General features: G+C 38.1%; 1 protein-coding gene across 1 annotated transcript in view; it reads right to left on the bottom strand.

Annotated features, from left to right (window-relative positions):
- Positions 1–2,189: 2,189 nt before the first annotated feature.
- Positions 2,190–19,824, bottom strand: part of LOC140200468 (A disintegrin and metalloproteinase with thrombospondin motifs 2-like) — a 279,816-nt gene continuing 262,181 nt past the window's right edge. The window contains exons 16-22 of the mRNA XM_072263823.1: positions 19,332–19,495; positions 16,472–16,631; positions 15,297–15,429; positions 10,205–10,412; positions 8,911–9,040; positions 7,207–7,302; positions 2,190–4,931 (exon numbers count right to left, since the gene is read on the bottom strand). Coding sequence (XP_072119924.1) covers positions 4,477–4,931; positions 7,207–7,302; positions 8,911–9,040; positions 10,205–10,412; positions 15,297–15,429; positions 16,472–16,631; positions 19,332–19,495 — 1,346 coding nt within the window. The 3' untranslated portion in view covers positions 2,190–4,476. The remainder of the gene's footprint in view (positions 4,932–7,206; positions 7,303–8,910; positions 9,041–10,204; positions 10,413–15,296; positions 15,430–16,471; positions 16,632–19,331; positions 19,496–19,824) is intronic.

Below are 19,824 nucleotides of genomic sequence, written 5' to 3'. Positions count from 1 at the left end.
TTGAATAATGGAACAACATCCGCAACCCTCCAATCCTCCAGAGTCTCTCCTGTCCCCACTTATGATGCAAAAATCATTGCCAGAGGCTCAGCAATGTAGCCTGGGGTACATCTCGTCTGATCCTGGTGACTTATCCAACTGTCAGAATTCAGTAATAATTCTGACACTTATAAAATTCAGAATGAGCATTCAGTTCCTATTCTTTCCCGTGTGTTATTTTTTACTCCCAATAAGTACAGCTTCATTTTAAATATCTATCCTGTTATTGTTTAGTTTGTAGGTAATTCACAGTAACTTTGCAGGACATGTCTTGGAAAATAAATGAAATCATTCCAGCACATCAATAAACAGTGAGTGAGCTACTGCATACGTTAGTGCTGAATCCATGAAAGAATTATTCCTGAAGTCCATTTTTTAATATTTGGAGAACCCAGTAGATTACAGGACTGAATATGTTTAATTTGGTCTGCCTTGTGAAACAATTTTTTCTGAATGTCATTTTTATGTTTCTGGTTACAACCTGATTCCCTGAAAGCTATGTGAAATCAGCCCTTTGTTATCTAAAAATGGAAAATGCTGGAATATTCATCAAGTCAGACAGCATCTGTGGAGAGAGAAACACAGCTTTTGGTCAACAGCTTTTCAACGGAATTGACACAGTCAGAAAATAAACATGTGTTAAGTTTTAGAAAGAAGGAAGGTGGAGAGAACAAAGGGAGTGTCTGTTATTTTTACAGAGACCAGAAGAATCCAGGCGTTGGCTGAAGGACAATGATGGCTTGTTAATTCTACTGACATATGTTGAAGAGGTGCTAATGGAAGGAGATGACTGAGGAGAAAGGAGAGAATAAGGAACAGTAACAATGCTGGAACTGGGAGATGCAGAAGTGTTAGTAAAATCTGAAATAAAAAGAACACAGTACTGCAAATATTTAGCAGATCATCTAAGAGAAATGAGTTAGTCTTACAGGTCAATGCCTTTGCCAGAATTGACTAGTTTCAATGTAATCAAGATAGACAAGTTATCTGAAATTCTTGAATTCCATCTTGAGTCCTGAGGGCTGACAGATGCCTCGATGAAAGAAGGCGTGTTTTTTTAAACTTATACTTGGTTTCATTGGAATAGTGCAGGAGATGAATGAACTCTTCGCGGGCTTTCAGCCGGGTACAGGTACAGTGTAGGAGACATGATATAGAGAATTTGGTGATTGAGTGGGATGAAGAATTAAAGCAACAGGAACTAGAAATTCAGGATCATCCTTGCAGAATGGAAAAAAATGTCACACAGTCTATGTTTGATTTCTCTGATGTAGCAAGAACTAACTTAAGTGGAGTTTCATGATAATGCTGTGGGAAGTGCAGAGAGAACAGGGAAGTCACAAAAAATGCTGAACTGGGAGGAGAGCGGAAGATGTGTCTGGTAATGAAATCCCATCAAACCTAATAGAAGTTACAGAGGATGATCCATGGAATAAGGAGGCTGCTAGTGTAGAAGATCAGGAAAAGCAGAATTTACTTTTTACTCTGATTGGAAGGAGAGGTGAAAGCAGAAGTGCAAGATGTGTCTGGTGCACTGTCAACTATGGTGCAGGGGAAGATCTCTTTGAATTTCTCATCTTTAAATTGGGTTCCATCACCCAGTTTAAACACCACAAACTGATCTCCAACTGACTAGAGAACCTACTGTTAATGCTCTGCTAATGACTTGAGTGCAAGTGGGTGAGAACTGTGTGAAATAGGCGTCAAATTTGCTGTGTTTCTGTGCAGCAAAGATAGGTTCAGCCAATTGCGTCTTTGGATTGACGTGAGATGTCTAGCCCTGAAATTAGTGGAAATTGCTGGTTACCACACGATGTCACAGGAGACTGCACTGTCTTCACACATCAATCTTAATTTGCAATTTCAGATGACCTCCCTCCTTCTCCAGTTTAAAATAAACAAACATTTATTTATTAATTCCAGTTCCTCTACTGAACCAGATAAATTTAACTTGAAAAAAAAATCTTATACTCACCGGCAAGATTTTATGAGACAACTTACCACCTGCTGAGTGTCCTTCAATCCCAATAAATTCCAATAAGCAAGAAGCTTTTATAATGAAGTACCAAATAAATGACAGGCACTGTAACATCGAGAAGGAACATTAACAAATCAGTTGCAGCTCTGAGACAAAAGGAACAAAATGCCACAAACGTTCAAGTTTAATAAATATTAAAATAAAGATTCTAACTCTTATATACAAATAATGTACAAAAGAGACTCTTCAGTGGGGCTGCTGTATTAATTGCAAGTGTAATTGGTGCAGGTGATGCTGTTCATACATACAGTGTAAAGGCCAGTAGTTAATGAGAAAATTAACATTGCAAAGAAGCACAATAAACCACAACTTATAAAGCGCTTTTACTTTTTAGAGTACAATGTCTGCATTGAGTATGCAACAGAACATTTATCTGTTAAAGATACTCAGTTTGTCAAGTTTTTTTTCTATCGGGAATCAGAGGGTTAAGAAAATATTATTGTGTAACCCATGAAATAGTCAGAAATGGCATTTTATGAAGCTGATTAGACCAATGGATTTCAGTGAGTGATTGAAGAGAGACCGGATTCAGTTTAGATTACGTCTATTTTTGAAGTGAATTGTGAGGAATTTCTGTTTTTCCAGTCCAATCTGACATTCATGCTGCTTTGAACTACAGAAAAGCACTTAAGACACCACCATGCAGTAAATATATGTGCAATCAGTATATTTCAGACAAAAATGGGTTTATTTTCAAGTGTGTCTTGTGTTCTAATGCAGAGTTTCATCCAGAAATACAGACCCAAATTTTGGAAAATCTTAGCATATCATATCTGTTTAGTAAAATCCCGTGGCTGCTCAATGCTCCTGAACTCCTGGAAAATTTGGATAATTATCTTAGTTGTTTTTTTTAGGAGGTTTATTAACCTGTATTCATCATTTTTACTCTGACATTAAATTTGTTTTCATAAAAATACAAATTAAATGTAGAATACAGATGGTTATAATTTTTCTTCATCTACCATGTGACTTAATTGTTTTTCAAATAATAGCCTAGCAGAGGAACAAAGCTAGGGAAAATATATGTTTTTTTTTGTTTTCTGATAATGATCATTTTGTCCTGAAACCAGTTTAGAAGCAGTGAAGATACCACAAAAGTATGAGTAACCTAGAGAGATCTAATGCGGCTTTTAACCTATGGAGGGTATGGCTAATCAGATAACTAAATTAGTCCTGAAGAAGGGTCTCAACCTGAAATATTGATTGCTTACTCTTTTCCACAGATACTGTCTGACCTGCTGAATTCCTCCAGCATTTTGTGTGTATTGCTTTGGATTTCCAGCATCTGCAGACTATTTTGTGTTTGCAACGAAATTGATAAGATGCTTTGACTATAGCCAGAAGAAATGTTCACATTGGTTTATAAAAAAAAGAAATAAATTGTGTAACTGTTTTCTAATTACTGAAATCTAGTTTCTCTTCATAAGATTAGAATAGGAGAAGTGTTAGCATATTATCAGCTCTGTGAAGCTAAATGGAGGAAAGGCTGAAAATGCAGATTAACTTTGTGATCTTTGTGGGCAAATTCAAATGAGAAATTTTTACTTTGTATGAAAATATGCTAATTATAATAGTTACAGCAGAATTGCCTTTCTGCTTTCGTCTCTCAGTAGGGTGCTATAGCTTATTGGAATAACCTATTTATACCAAAAATATTTAGTATTATGTAGAAAGTAGTGCAAATTATTATGTAAAAGCATCCATGTATAAATATCATGGATTTTTTACATATTTATTATGTTCTTCAATTTGTTCAGATTGAGAAATTTACATAATTTTAGCACCATATATTTTGAAAGTTAGGAATTCTAAAAAATTCTGCACCAAAAGGATACTCTGCACATATGCCATCAATGTTTACAATATAACATGTATCTTTTTTACTTCATATGTTCTCATAGTCACAATTTGAACCAGAATCAGAGATGTTCCTGCTGGGTACAAAAGACACAGGACCACCCATCTTGTGTGCCAGTAAAACAAAACGTAGGTTAAAAAAAATCTAAAGCACCATTAATCAGGAAATTTACTGCAATTTCCAAAAATAGTAATGCAAAAACAAGCTACAATGAAGAGGTTGGCAGTGAGAATACTCGGCCAGTATTTTTTTAAAAGAAAGTAATGAAGATTTTGTATGTGTTATTGGGAGGATGAGAGGGCACACGGGGATGTGCACTTGTTCTGTATGTGTTGTGTTGTGTTTGCTGCTTGGCAAAGCTGTGGGGCATATGCTTCATGCTCCATTTTACAAGAGAGATTACTAAAGATAGAAGTGTTTGCATTAGAAATGTATTGATGAATACAGTCTGCCATTCATTTCCAGTCCAGTTTCTGGTCATATCGTGGATGAGCCACTTTATGACATTTTCCTTTTGTTTTTCATTCCAAATGATCCATGCTCAAATCTCCACATGAGGTAAGCTGTTGTCCTTTACAGGTAAAACATCTTTGTCCGAGGAATTGTTCAGCATTTCCTTTATTTTCTGGTCAAGCAGAAACTGGAGTCTATGGTTGCTGACTATATTTGGTCGTCTTGGAATTATAATTTTGTGTCGCAGAGTTTTACTGTTACCACTTATTCCCTTGTGCATCTGCCCAACTGCATTTTTCTCAGGACTGTCTCGTGTTGTATTTAATTTGTGAGAGGTAACAACCCTCGGCATTCTTGTGGTCTCGGGTAACGTGGTTGGTATAGCACGCTTCAGGGAATCAGTAATATTGGCCTTATTTGTAATCTGTTGAGACAGTGAATTGCAGGACTTGCAACAAAGCTTGTTGTAGCCAGGAATAGAGCAATAGCGGAAAAGTGCATCCATACGGCAGAAAATTGACTTGTCCCCATGACATTTTGTTTCTGCGAAGATATTAAGATGAAAAGAAAATTAGAACTGTGAAGAAAATGGAATCATTATTTAATAGGTTTCATTTTATTTGTAGCTGATTTCTTTCAAAAGCTTTCTTTGTTGAATTAGTTGGTTTATTTATTCTTCTAGTATGTTGGTTTCTTAATAAGAAGATTAATTACATTATAAAAGTAATTAAATTAATACATATTATAACTTTCAAAGTATGCCAATATTTTGTATATTTCTCAATATGACATACTTTAACTGATCTGAAAATATTGTTTATAATTTTAAAATTAATTTTGTAATTGACCCAGTGATTTTGCTTCAGAATTTGATTCTTGTCAACAAATGAAACTAATGCATTCATCACTAAGTGCAGGTTGTTTAGTTTCATGAACATATTTTGAGATGGACATTTTCCTTTTCAATTTTAATTATTTTTTCCTGTTTCAATAATGCAAAAACTTCAGATTTATCACAAATATTTTGTTACCTGCTCCTCAGTTGCCAAAAAGAACATCCACTATTTTGTTAGAAAAATGCCTTTAACTTCCATAATATATAGGTTTGACTATTTTCTGTAATGCCTACAAAGTCACTCAATAGATGCCTCATTATTCAATGTTAATAATTGTTTTAAAACGGAGACTGTTCAACAGAAAAAATTAGAATGGGAACACTATTGGATTTTTTTTAGTGACTGGCTAGAAAAACTGAAAATAGACAATATTTTATTTCTTGACATAGGTTTTCATTTATTTGCAGTGACTAATGACAAACTGGAGTAACATAAGACCCCAGATCTCCATTGGTAAGAAAATGCATCTATACGTACAAGATCGCAGTTACTTTGGTAAACATTGCCACCATTCTTACAAAAAAAGTAGAAATGAATGAGAGAAACTGAAATGGCACATCTTCATGATTATATTTTTAATTATCAATAAATTATCCCTGATAAACCAAAGTGCATATTAATATAGTGCATGTTACTGAGTACCATAATTGCACTGTCAGTGACCACGGTTAACCTATTTAAAACCTTCTGACTTTAAATAAACAGAATTAATACTGGAGCGAATCTGTACAAACACCAATTAAGTCACACATAACACTTCCAGTGCAATAGCTGTGGCCCGTCAGTTTTCCTTGTTGATAAGACATCACATCCTAAAATTTCCACTAAAATTCTCACAAAAGTTGGTTATGTGATCACATGACAATGACACAGTCAAAGTGCTTTTAATTTCTCCCTCACAGACTAATTGCATTGTTTCTGGGCCTTTGTTCTCAGCAACTATAAGCTTTAAAATTTCTCGTCCAAAAATAACATTTAAAAGTGATTAACGTTATTGATGGATTTTTATGGAGCATTCCTAGAATTAGTAATTATTTACATCTACAGCCAAATATGGCAATAATTGTTGCTGTGCATCAGTAAAGATGGGAAGATGGGCTCAGTCCATAAAATAATTTTCTGGAGACTGCAGCTGTAGCAAAAGTTGTTAAATTCATCCTTAGATAAGGCATTTTTCTAAACAAAATAAATACTGAGGTACTGTATTATAATTTAGCTATGTCAAATGCGTGTAACTGACCAAATTAGCCAATTAACATACACATGGCAACATTCATTCACACAAAATAATCATCAAACATGCAACAGATGAAAATGAAACCATTCACTTGCTACCTAGAAACAGCTCAAAGAATTAAATTTCCCTAAGTATAATGAAATGCAACAAGACAATGTTAATGAGTAGAAAACTAACCCAGAGTGTAAGGAACGCAAGAGGAGGACAACTACTGTAATCACTTATCATTTAGGTTTAGAGCATTAATTACCATTCAGAAATTCTAACCAAGTAGAAGAGGTCTAGAAAGAAGGGAATATTAGCACGAGAAGATGTCAGTATTGTGATGTGATCACATTCACAATAAATTTCTCATTCTCCATTGAATTGAGACTGTTTCATTAGAGCCTGTTTTCAAGCAAACCAAACAAGCTGAAGACAGCTCCCATTCAGAGACTTGCAACATACTGTGGAATTCCTCCAGCGATTTTTGAAGTCCTTCTCTTTGGACTTCCACCACTAGTGCTGCACAAGCTCTAGAGAAGAGACAGGCTACGCACCAGGACCCAGCAGAAGAATTAGAACCAGGAAACAGATGCTGATCAGAGGAATACATTATGAAGAGAAAGGGACACGGAAAAGGGTACACTCCATGTAAGTAACTGCATGCATCTAAAACCAGGATCAGAGTTGTAATACGATTTACTTGTCGGAACTTTTTGAATAGGATATTGTGGATCTGGTCGTGAGAGCCATTGGATTCCAGACTTTCTTTTGGAGGAAGTTTGCTGAGAGGAGTTTTCTAGAAGGAATGAAAAATAAAGATCAATGTAATAATGGATATATAATCTGTTGATTGGCACACTGTAACACCACTTATTTTTAATTTAAATGCAAAATAAACAGAAAAAATAACTAATTTGGTAAAGGATCTGGAGTGACTATGCACTGTATTTTGGTTAAATAGTATTCTAGTCAGCTTTATTGCATTTCATGGGCTAGGGGTTGTATTTGAGCTAAAACAATGTGAAATATAGGTATGTGCTGGCTTTGTCTATTGCGTCCCCACAGAGATGCTCATTTATGAGGCAACATATGTGATAGAACAGGTTTTACTTGCTAGAGCAAATACAAAGGACCTTTAATTTGAATTATGGTTTGTTCTTGCATGGAAACAGACCCCATGGCTTACTGATTCCACCCTGATTATCAACCAGTCATTTACACCCAATTGCACTCTATTCTCCCCACACATTCCCATAGGCTTTCCACAAATTCAACCCTTCACCCACACAGTCACATGCATGCTATTTAACTTGGGGTGGAGGAGGAAACCAGATCACCCAGCACAAATCCACACAGGCACAGGAAAAATGTGCAAACTGCACACAGATGGTGCTGGGGGTTTGAACCAAAGCCGGCTCACAGAAACTGAGGCAGTAATTCTACCACCTGCACGATTTCGCAGCCCCAAGGTTCTTTCTCTTCAGAAAAGAAGTCTTAAAGTAATGAAAAGATTTGATGAAGGAGACGTAGAGATTATGTAGTAGGGACAATTAGTAGATGATTAAGAATCACAATAACAAATTGAGAACACTTTCACTCAGAGAATGGTGAGTATATGGATTTGCACAGAAGTGCAGGGCCCCCACTGGTGATCTTTTCGACAGAGTAATCTGGGCTGCAAACTGCAGCATCAGGCGGAGCACAGGAGTTTGAAGAGTAGAATGTAATGGTGGGTAGGGAGTGAAAGAGGAGCAAGTTGTGGAGGGTTAGGGATAATTGCATGGGCAGGGAGAGGCCAGGGGAATGACTGGGTTGGAGTTGGGGAGGGGATGAGCTGTCCACGGGTGCTGTAAGTGCAGAATAATTTACTATTAATACCGTCAAAATGTGTAATGCGGGTTATCTGACATTATTATGAATGTTCAGGGTCCAGTGCTCTGTGTACATAATGCATTATTTCATCAGCACATCCAGAAGCAAAATCTGCAAGTATATAGTGCACTCGATCACTAGTATCAAACAATGGAGTTTTTGATAACAGACACAATAAACATATAAAAATATAAAAACATATAAACATATAAGACAACTTCCATTTCCACAAGTTACTGAGCTGTACAATACAATTTCTAAATCTTTAGTCTCAAGAGGTATGGCAAACATTAAATAATGAAATAAAATTAAGTGTCGTCATACGTTGCTCCCTGACTGCAGAAGTTACAGGCTAGAAATAGAGCTAAACCTCTGTAACTTAAATTTTATTTTTGGCTTTTTTCTCCCAATAAGTCCTGATATTTATTGTAGAAACACTAGAATATGAAACATATTCTAATTCTAGATTTCTCTGAAGTTGAGTATCAATTGCCAATTTAAACTTGGACACAGGATTAATTGAGTGACTTACTATGACATGCTGGCATTCTACATATGCGTATGGTATCTGGCTTTTCTTCTTCACACTGTGCGACTATATTGTCCCTTGTCCGACATACGGCCAGTCTCTCTTGTATTCCATTTCCACAAGTTACTGAGCACTAACAAACAACAAATTGCACAGTTGTAAATGCAAACAGGAAAAGCTGAGACCTTGACACTTGCACTGCAAATAAATGCAAGCAATATCTGAGTAGAATAATTCAATGGAAATGGCATAAGGGCAGGAACACAAAGCTTTTGACCCACACATTTCTAATAACACAATATATTTCGAACATTAACAGTAGAAGGTTGGGATGGGTTCAGCACCAGATGAAATCCTACCAGGGAGTAATAACCAGTGGTCAGAATTCCTTGCAAATTAGAAAAAATATTAAAAATATGCACACTGCTGAAAATAGCTGAGAACAAAAATTATCAACCATCGGTGCTCTGCAGATTTTAGCTGCAATGTGAGATTGCTGCTATTCACCCTGTGGTTTAAAATAAGCTCAAATTTACAAAAGGAGTTGTTCTATTAGCCAAGGACAGTGGCCACTTGTGTCTGGTATGAGACCAATTAATTGCTGCCCGTCTTTCTCTTACCCAACACTGCCAGAAAATCTGTACCAGTTTGTGTTCATCCATAGTGCAGGGTGGTAGAAGACTCTAAACTGCCCACTGCATCACTGGCACCAGCCTACTGGCCATCAAGGACATATATGCAGAAAGATGCTGGAAAAAAGCCGGCAATATCATAAAGGATCCCACCCATCCTGTTCTAAGACTGTTTGTCTCACTCACATCAGGGAGGAGGCTACATAGCATCCGTGCCAGGATCACCAGACTCAAAAAATAGTTACTTTATCAAGCTGTAAGGCAGATCAATACCTCCACCTAGTAACCAAACCCGCCACGGATACTTCATCATTACCTGTCAGAGTCACTTTATATACAGACACTCTTATCTATTGTCACTTCATGTACATACGGTACAATCAATCTTATTCATTTATATCCATTGTCCTTCTATTATTGTGTTTTTTATCTTATCATGATTTTTTTAATGCTGCATCAGATCCGGAGTAACAATTATTTCATTCTCCTTTACACTTGTGTACTGGAAATGACATTAAAGAATCTCGAATCTTGAATAATCAGACTTTCAGGCAATATTCATGTCAGGTAGAGTAAGGTGATATCAAATTCCCAGAACGACTTGCTACGTTCTGATTTCCTAGAGTAATCTAATGCAAAAGAAAGAGTGAAACACCTAAGCATACCTGTGACCAAGCCCCTATACTCCACTGTGCAGGACAAAGCTCTCGATTACAGGGTTTTCTAGTCTCAGGCCGATCCCCATTGCAATATTTGCTGTGCATCGAGCGATTGGTTCCATCGTGAAGTGGTTGAACGCATCGCACAGTACGGATTTGATACCCAGACTTGCCACAGGTTTTGGTACATGCCTCCCACTGCCCTGTAATCCACCTGTAAACCACAAATATAAACCGTGTCAAAGTCGGCACTGTATTTTGTCAGCATAGCATTACACTTATTAAACTGAGCCCTCTTCAATAATTTGGAAAATAGCATTTTAAACATGTATCAAGTAAAATGGGGCTCAATGGTATTGCACCTCTGGTAACACAATTTCAAGGCGTTAAATCATCAAACTAATGGCAAACATAACTGTTTAAGTAATACATAATAGGCATGATGTTCCCCCAGGATGAGTGTGCTACAAAATTGCTTTCAAATGTTAATGATTTACAGGAAATAGAGGCAAAATTGTATTTCAAACACAATTCTTTCCAATTCCAGCAGCCTATAATTGAGCGAGAATTTCAAACAATTCTCACGTTTCTAAGCCAGGAACAAGAAACTAAGTCTGATTATTTTGAGAGAGATGCACAGCAGTATGATTTATTTGGAAGGTCCAAACCACAGAGATCGGTCTAGCATTGAACTATTTATCATCTATGTTTTGTATTCATGTACATTTTGACCCTCATGGGCTGCTGTTACACTTCCCCATGTGTTATGTACTGAACATAATGTGAGAGGGCATTCTGGGTAAATGTCTGTTTCTTACCTCTCTATCCCTCGTGTAGTTACTTGTGGCCATTTAGGGTCCCAGTAACCACAAACATAACAACTGGCGACAAGATGACACGTTCTCGCACCAAATTTATTGTTTTGCTCCCCTCAGCAAGGAAAGTCTGTGTGTTCCACTGTGTAATGTGGGTGAGCAAAGAGAAGACACTGCATACCACAAGAAAACAGTCACAGGAATCATGGTGAGTGAAGAATCCAACAGGAGAGCATGAGAATGGGATGGTTAATAAAACAAATGAGAGAGGGGGAAGGAGAGAGAAAGAGCGAAAGCGAGAGACCAGTAGGGCTAGCTAACTTTTCTGGAATGTGATTGTGTTTGAAAATGGTGACAATGTTTGGAAGTTTTGGGCTGTATGACAAAACGACAGAGCAACAGTGTTCATTTACTGAAAGATTTGAATATTGTGCACTGGCAAATCGATTTTCAGATATTTGTGTTCCAACTTTTCTGACTGTGATGGACACAAAAACATTTATAAGCCTTTTGAGGATGTGTTTAAAGTCTTAAAGAACCATTATTCCACACCTGAAACCCACTGGTTTCCTTGGCTGCGTAAGTCTAGGGTAAACACTCTCTAGTCCCAGCAAACTCGTGAGATTGAAAGGGCTCTCCCACTCAAACCCCGGTTTGTGTGGATGCTGTGTAATTTCCTACCCTGTTACAAATTAGTGCCATGAAATGACAGACAGCACACTGCACACAGTTAAAGGGATTATATTTATGAATCTAAAGGGTTAGTAAGGAAAAGCAAAATAATTGAACAGTCAAATGTGCACAAGTTGCAGCTCATCTTGAACTTCTCTGTCAGTCATGCGCTGGGCCATTGGTCTGCGTGAAAGCACACACTACCTTCTGAATGTCGCTCGCAATCTATCTCGTACAAACGGGTCTCCCACCAGATCGTATGCTACGACCGGTTCTCTCCAGCATCTTCTCTCTTCATCTCCCGCTGAATAAAAAAAAACCTAAGACCAACCTTAGTGTCCCTCACCAAGAAAACCTCCCCTTAATTGGATGGCACACATTCCACATCATCCCTTATCTTCAACAATAACCCAAACAGGCTGACAGCAGAACAGACGGCTCTTATAAAACTGCTAAATGAAATACCTAAAGCATAACAGTAAAGATGTGAACCAGGGCATTACATACCTAAACTATTGATTATTGTTAAGAGGTATGGACTTCATAAAAGGAATCAAGAAAGAGAGTCTATTTCACAGTTTGTGGTGGTGCTGAAGCAATTGTCTGAACACTGTGATTTTGGGCAGTCACTGAATGACACGTTACGTGATAGACTCGTATATGGTCTGCGTAGTGAGGCAATTCAGAAAGATTTGCTTACAGAAGACAGATTAATATTACAGAAGGCAGTTGTGATTAGTATATCTATGGAGGAGGCAGCTAAAGAAGCACAGCTATTAAGCACCTCTTCCCAAGTTCATAAAGTTTCTACTAACTTTAAGAATAAGACATCTATTGGCAATGTTATCATTGTGGCAGAACTGGGCATTCAGCAAAGGTATAAGGATTTAGATTGTTAAAGCTGTGACAAAAAGGGACATATTGAACACGCCAGTAAAAGTAAAAAGATACTGTCAACCAAAGCACTAATTTGGAGAAGTGACTTTTGGAAAAACGAAAAGAAACATGTGAACAAGATGGGGCATACCGAGGATGTACTGAGTGACTCTCACTCTGTGGTTGAAGAAGCTTTACAAGCTTTATCTGTTTCAGGACACAAAGATGGTTATTGGGTCACCCCATGGTTGGATGGGGCCACAGTGAAGATACAGATGGACACGGGTGCAGCAGTATCGCTGGTGTCAGACACAGGTTACAAGGAAAAATTGCAGCACCTTAACCCAGAAGGGGCAGGTTGAGTTTAAAGACTTACATTTGTGAGATAGTTCCAGTGAGGGGAGTAGTACGTTACAGTGGAGATTAACGAACAGAGAAAGAAACTTCCACTGTATGCTGTTAAAGGTAGTTATCTAGTGCTTCTGGGCTGCTCTTGGTTGCACTCCAAATAGCATGAAGTGCACTGGATTGGTGGGAGCATTGGTCTGTTACAGGGATTGAAGAAATATACAAAAGCATTCAATGGAGAACTGGGCAGTATGAAAGGAATCGCTGCTAAACTGGCTGTTAAGGCCGAAACAATACCCAAATGCCTGAAGGCAAGACCTGCTCCACACGCCCTCAAACTATAGATATAGGATGAACTAGAAAGACTGGTCCAGAGTAAGGTATTGGAACCAGTGTGTGCAAGTAAATGTGCAAATCCAGTGGTTCCTGAACTAAAAAGGGATGGGTCTTTAAGGCCTTGTGGAGACTTCAAGGTAACCAATAACTGTTCCTTCAGCTGAACAATACCTTCCTCCCCTCACTGATGACCTTTTGGCAGGATTGTCCGGATGACAGACACTTAGCAAGATTGACACATCATGTGTACTTGCAGATGCATGTGGAACCAGAGTCACAGGGAACTGTTGACCATAGTGACTCACAAAGGAACATTCAGACTTCCATTGGGTGTCATCTTGGCCTCCGCACTTTTCCAGCTAGCTATGGACCGGATCCTGAGTGGGTTGACAGGGGAATGCTATTTGGATGACTTACTCATCACTGGGAAAAATGAGCTTAGATGTAAAACTGCAAAGTCTCAGGGAATATCAGCTTGTAAGTGACAATGGCCCACCACTCCTCTCTGAAGAGTTCAAAGCATTTATGGAAGCAAACAGTATTCAGCACATCAAACTAGCACCATTTCATCCAGCCACTAATGGCCTTGATGGACAATTCATTCAAACAATGAAACAAGTCCTCAACACTTCAGAGGGAAGTGGATCCCTCAGACAGTGTCTTAGCAATTTCTTGCTGACATATCCCAACACAGCTCACATCACTACCGAAATGGCTCCAGCCACCACACTGATGAAAAGGCAGCTCTGCAGCCAACTTGACCTGCCTCGACCCCCAAACAAAAAACAGCCCCCTACTGAAAAACGCAGTACCCAAGCCAAGATCTATACACACACCACCAATAGATAAACTTTGGTGTCGTTCCAGGTTGTCGTACCCTCACAGGAACAGGTAGATTGAATTTCCAGTTTAGAAACTAACCCTCAGCACATGGGGCAGAATAATCCTCCGGGTGATGTCTGGGAATAGAGGCAGTCTACCCTCTTTCCCTAGTTTAGAAAAATCAATAATTTTTTTGCTGGCGAATTTGATGATTATTCCATTGAATGTTAATAGTTTAGCAGCTAGTCTGTGTATGGGAAGGGGAAGAAACCTTTAAAATAAGGGGGGAAGAGGCATATATCATGTATTCATGCAGATTTTGACCCTTTCAGGTTATTTTCAAACTACCCTGTGTGTCACGTACTGAACGTAATGTGAGAGGGCAGTCGAGGTGGATGACCAACAAGCAGAATGAACAGCTGTGCATTTGTTTCTCACCTCTCCATCCCTTGTGTGTGTTATTCACAGCCAGCAGGCTTTCCACTACAACAAGCACCACAACCTATACATCTATGACTTAGAAAAAGGGACTGAGTATACTGCTGACAGTAAAAAGATAGGTGGGTTACCTAGACATGAGGAGACCCAAAGGGATATAGAGAGGTTAAGTCAGTGAACTAGATATTGGCAGATGGAACATAATGTAGAAAAATGCAAGGTTGTTAATGTTGGAAGAAATAATGAAAAAACAAGTTATTATTTGAACAGTGAGGCATCAGAAGATTGGAGCTGAAAGAGACAGGGGAATCATAATGGAAACCAAATGATGCAGCAAGTAATTAGGAAGAATATTAGGTTATTTGCCTTTCTTGAAAGCATATATAAGTAGGTATATTTTGATGGAACTTCACAGAGTGCTCAAGAGACCACACCTGGAGCACAATACACCAATTCACTCTCTGTAGTTTAGTAAGGGTGTATTTGCATAGGAGGTAGAACAGATAATATTCACTTGGATTGATGAGGAGCTGGTACATGAGGAGAATTGAGTCTTTCATCGCTGGAGTTTAGAAGAATGAGAAATGATCCCATTGAGTGAGAAGGGACTGTTAACCAGAGCACAGTATTCAGCGAAGCAGTTTGTTTGATTGAAGCCTTCATATTAGCCCAAACTGAGTGACAAGAGCCATGGAGTAACTGGTTCTGGAAACGACATTTATACCCTGTCATCAATGACAGGACACAGGCCGGACACAGGCTGGAGGATCTGCATTTTTCTGGTAACTTACACAGGCTGCGAGCACTCATGCAGGTTGCACATCCTACGGATTGGCTTTGGCTTTTTACTTGCATCACAGAAACTTCGGTGAATCATCTTGGAGTCAGCCTTCCTGCGACAGCCATATCGCGTAAACTGAGAACCTAAGCAAAATCAATTATCTTTATCAGAATAAATGTCATAAATAGCTAACTTTCTTAGAATACTCAATCTTTTAGCTGTTGAGATTAAATATTTACCATCAACCTATTTAAATGGCGATGCAAATATAATTTTCAATAACTGACAACCTAGCAATGAAACTGAATGTGCCTCGATCGAATATTAGAATGTCTTTCATCTTAGAGTAAGATAATGGAAATGTTAATACAAGCTTGTTGAACCTTACTATTACAAATAATGATTAAAGTTTACTAGCTTATCATGCATTTTGCTCCACCAGTAATGCAAAGGCTTATTTCAATTTCAGGTTTGGCCTTGAAAAGATTTTAGTTTAGGTCCCTGGAAACTGAAGCTTTATTAAAATGATGTGCAATTGAAAACATGATCAGTTCCTATCTGATTACTGCTATAAAGTAAATCACCAGTGAATGAAAATGAATCTCAGGGTTATACAGTACATGGTGACCTATATATATTTCGATAATAAATTTTCTTTGAACTTTGAACTAATGTTAAAAGCTTGCACTAGTTTAAATTGTAGTGGCATTCAGAATGCTACGCTGAGGTTATCAAATTTTCCATGTTGAACTATCACCAATGGATACTCAATGCCACAAGGTCATTGAAAACTATCTCCAATAAACTAGAGTTATTCAAACACAAAGCTTTGCTGTAATATTTTGATTGGGGTGGGTCATAGCTAATTGTGCTCTTGTTATTACTTAATTTAAAGAATGTAGTTTGCAGTAACTAGTGACACATTCCTTTACAAATTATTAACTGTTAAATACATACACATATAATAATATGTGCAAGGATGTTTGTTTCAGTTTAAGCCTCATTTTCCTAAAGAAAGCCAACTTTTGCTATTAAGGGAATAATCTGTGACTACAAGAGTGTAAGCAAAATTAGCATTCAGTGAAGTCATGATCCAGAAGCAACTATACAATCATTTTCTTGCAAATAATAAAATCAATATCAGTCATTAATAATTGGTTCACTGAGGTTATGCTTGTGTATTACCTCCTCCACAATGTTTGGAACACTGGGACCATCTCTTCAAAGCCCATTCAAATGTAGCCATATCTTCTTGTAAAACTTCATTAGTCATAGTGGCCAAGTAGTCCTCATGAATTGTGTATTTATAAGTCAGAGATGGTTTGGTATCACCAACAGGCTTTGCCTATTTTGTTTTGTAAAGAAAGGCACAAACACGGTTTAGCAATAATAACAAAACCAAAATACCACTGAAACCTGAACTCTGGGAAAAATCATGATATTTCAGAAAACTCAGTAGTTAAGGAATAACTAAGAGTGAAAGTATTTCAAGTCAATCGGATCCTACGGGAGTCAAGTGCAGAAATTGCTGGGGTCCTAGCCAAGATATTTAAGACATCCTTAGCAACAGGAGAGGTACCAGAGGATTGGAGGATAGCCAATGTTGTTCCACTGTTTAAAAAAAGTCTTTAAACATAAACCAGAAAATTATAGGCCGATGAGTCTGGCATCAGTTGTGGGAAAGTTATTGGAAGGTATTGTAAGGGAACAGATATTTATGTATTTGGATAGACATGGACTGACTAAACATAGTCAGCATAGGTTCGTGCGTGGTAAGTCATATCTAACTAATCTTATAAAGATTTTCGAGGAAGTTGCCAGGGAAGTGGATGAAGGCAAGGCAGTCGATGTTGTCTACATGGACTTTTGTAAAGCATTTGATAAGGTCCCGCATGGGAGGCTGGTCAAGAAGGTTCAGTCACTCAGCATTCAGGATGAGGTAGTAAATTGGAATTAGACATTGGCTTTGTGGGAGAAGCCAGAGAGTGGCAGTAGATGGTTCTCTCTCAGACTGGAGGCCCGTGACTAATGGTGTGCCACAGGGATTGGTGCTGGGGCTTTTACTGTTTGCCATCTATATCAATGATCTGGATGATAACGTGGTTGACTGGATCAGCAAACTTGCAGATGAAACCAAGATTCGGAGAGTAGTGGACAGCGAAGAAAGGCTCTGCATCAGCTGGAAAAATAGCAGATGGAATTTAATGCAGACAAGTGCGAGGTTTTGCATTTTGATTGGACCAACCGGGGTAGGTCTTACACAGTAGGGCACTGAGGAGTGTGGTAGAACAAAGGGATCTGGGAATACAGTTACATAATTTGTTGAAAGTGGCATCACAGGGTCATAAAGAAAGCTTTGAGCACACTGGCCAGCATTAATCATAGTATTGAGTACAGGAGATGGGATGCTATGTTCAAGTTGTACAAGACATTGGTGAAGCCTAATTTGGAGAATCGTGTGCAGTTTTTGTCCTCTACCTACAGGAAAGGTGTTAATAAGATTGAAAGAGTACAGAGAAAATCTACAAGGATATTGCCAGGTCTTGAGGACTGGAGTTATAAGGAAATACTGAGTAGGTTAGGACTGTATTCTTTGGAATGTAGAAGATTGAGAGGAGATTTGATAGAGGTATACAAAATTATGAGGGGTACAGATAGGGTTAATGCAAGCAGGCTTTTTCCACTGAGGTTGGGTGGGACTGCAAACAGAGGTTTTGGGTTAAGGATGAAATGTGAAAAGTTTAAGGGGAACATGAAAGGAAACTTCTTTACTCAGAGGATTGTGAGAGCATGGAATGAGCTGTCAGCACAAGTGGTGCATGCAAGCTCGATTTCAGCGTTTAAGAGAAATTTGGATAGGTACATGGGTAGTAGGGGTGTGGAAGGTTAGGGTCCCGGTGCAGGTCGATGGGAGTAGGCAGTTTAAATGATTTTGGCATGGATTCAACAGGCATAAGGGCCTGTTTCTGTGATGTACTCCTCTATGTCTTAGCTCTAAGCTGACCATTATTTTTTGAAACATTGTACCAAGCTAAGCTGCTGAAACACGGAATAACAATTTACAATTATACATCTATGCAATTATATATATGAAAGAATAGGAATCCATAAATCTCTCAAGACTGGTTCATGCAAAGACACTCTTCTTTGAATTTCACTTGAATTTTATTTGATTTGTTTTCCTTCCTTAATACCATCTGGTTGAGAGGCATGACAAAAAGCTAAACAAATAAAGAGCTTTTAAGAAGGAGTAACAATTCAGTGGTTCCCAGAGTGGGTGATATCACTCCCTGAGGGTAGTGGGAGCTTCCAAGGGTGTGGTAGAGATGAAGGGGGCAGTGGAGGGGGCACTTGTTAGCAAGGGGTGCAGCTGAGGGATTACAGGCTTAATTTAAGAAATAAATTACTTATTATAAGCATTTGATTCTCAGTGCCTTATAATTGATTACAATGATCATGCAATGACCTCACCTCATGCTAAACCACCATTCTATAGACTTTGCTTAAAGTGCGTTATAATTGGTGATCAGCAACGCAACACTTCTGTATTTGGCTAACCATGTGAACTCTGGACTGAAGGAATCATGTTATTTCAGGCCCGGCTCTGTATTTTAATGGGGAGATAGAAGTACCACCCTGATGGAAAGTTTAGGAAGATCGGAGGATCCATGAGCATTTCTTCAGACAACACAAGGCCTGTGTCATCAAATAAGTGAATCAGAAGAGCAACGAGGAAAAGGACTGGGAGGAACCTACACAGGTCAAAATCTCTTTCAATCCTTGTGTTATTATAGCTTACTACACAACTCCCATTCAGCTAGCAACCATGCCCCTAACAAACCACTCGGTAATTAATTAACACTCAAGGGTATACCCAAAACCTTATCGGGTTTTTGACTACTTTTCCTAGATTTTCTCCCAGCTCCTATTAGTCTCCATATTTTAGCTCCCTCTAGTGAAATGCTGTGGAATGTTTCATTATGTTAATATTTCTATACAAACGTACATTCTGAGTCTCGGTATAGTTACTGGAACATAATCTTACCAGCACTACTATTCCATCACGGAGGGGTCCAACAGTTTGTAAAGACTCCTTGTCATCATCATTGGAATACTCCCAAATTATTCCCATTTCAATGAAGGTTTTAGAATCAGGAATATCGTTCTCCCCATTCAATATAAAATATCCTGTGGCTTGGTTCTTGATTGCTTGGTAATAAAAATAAACAATTATTACATTTATTGTAGTACACATTATAATTAGATTAACTTCTAATTATGAAATTATAAATTTTGAACAACAGTTATTAAATTTCCTTAGTAATAGCATTTGAATCATTATATTTTAAAGATACTAAACACAATGCACTTTGAAGCTGTCCTTCACCTGTTACAAGCGCACATTAAATAGAATAGAGTCCTTTCCAATCACAGTGATGTAAACGCCTTTTGACACTTATGAACTTGAGAGAGGTAGTAATTATGCAAAAACTGCATTTATTGAAACATAATTCTTTCTAAATATGAGGTCAACTCAA

Source organism: Mobula birostris, chromosome 7 (genome assembly GCF_030028105.1).
Source record: "Mobula birostris isolate sMobBir1 chromosome 7, sMobBir1.hap1, whole genome shotgun sequence".
NCBI lineage: Eukaryota > Metazoa > Chordata > Chondrichthyes > Myliobatiformes > Myliobatidae > Mobula > Mobula birostris.
The sequence above is the reverse complement of the archived record's forward strand: the minus strand, read 5'-3'. Positions and strand labels throughout refer to the sequence as shown.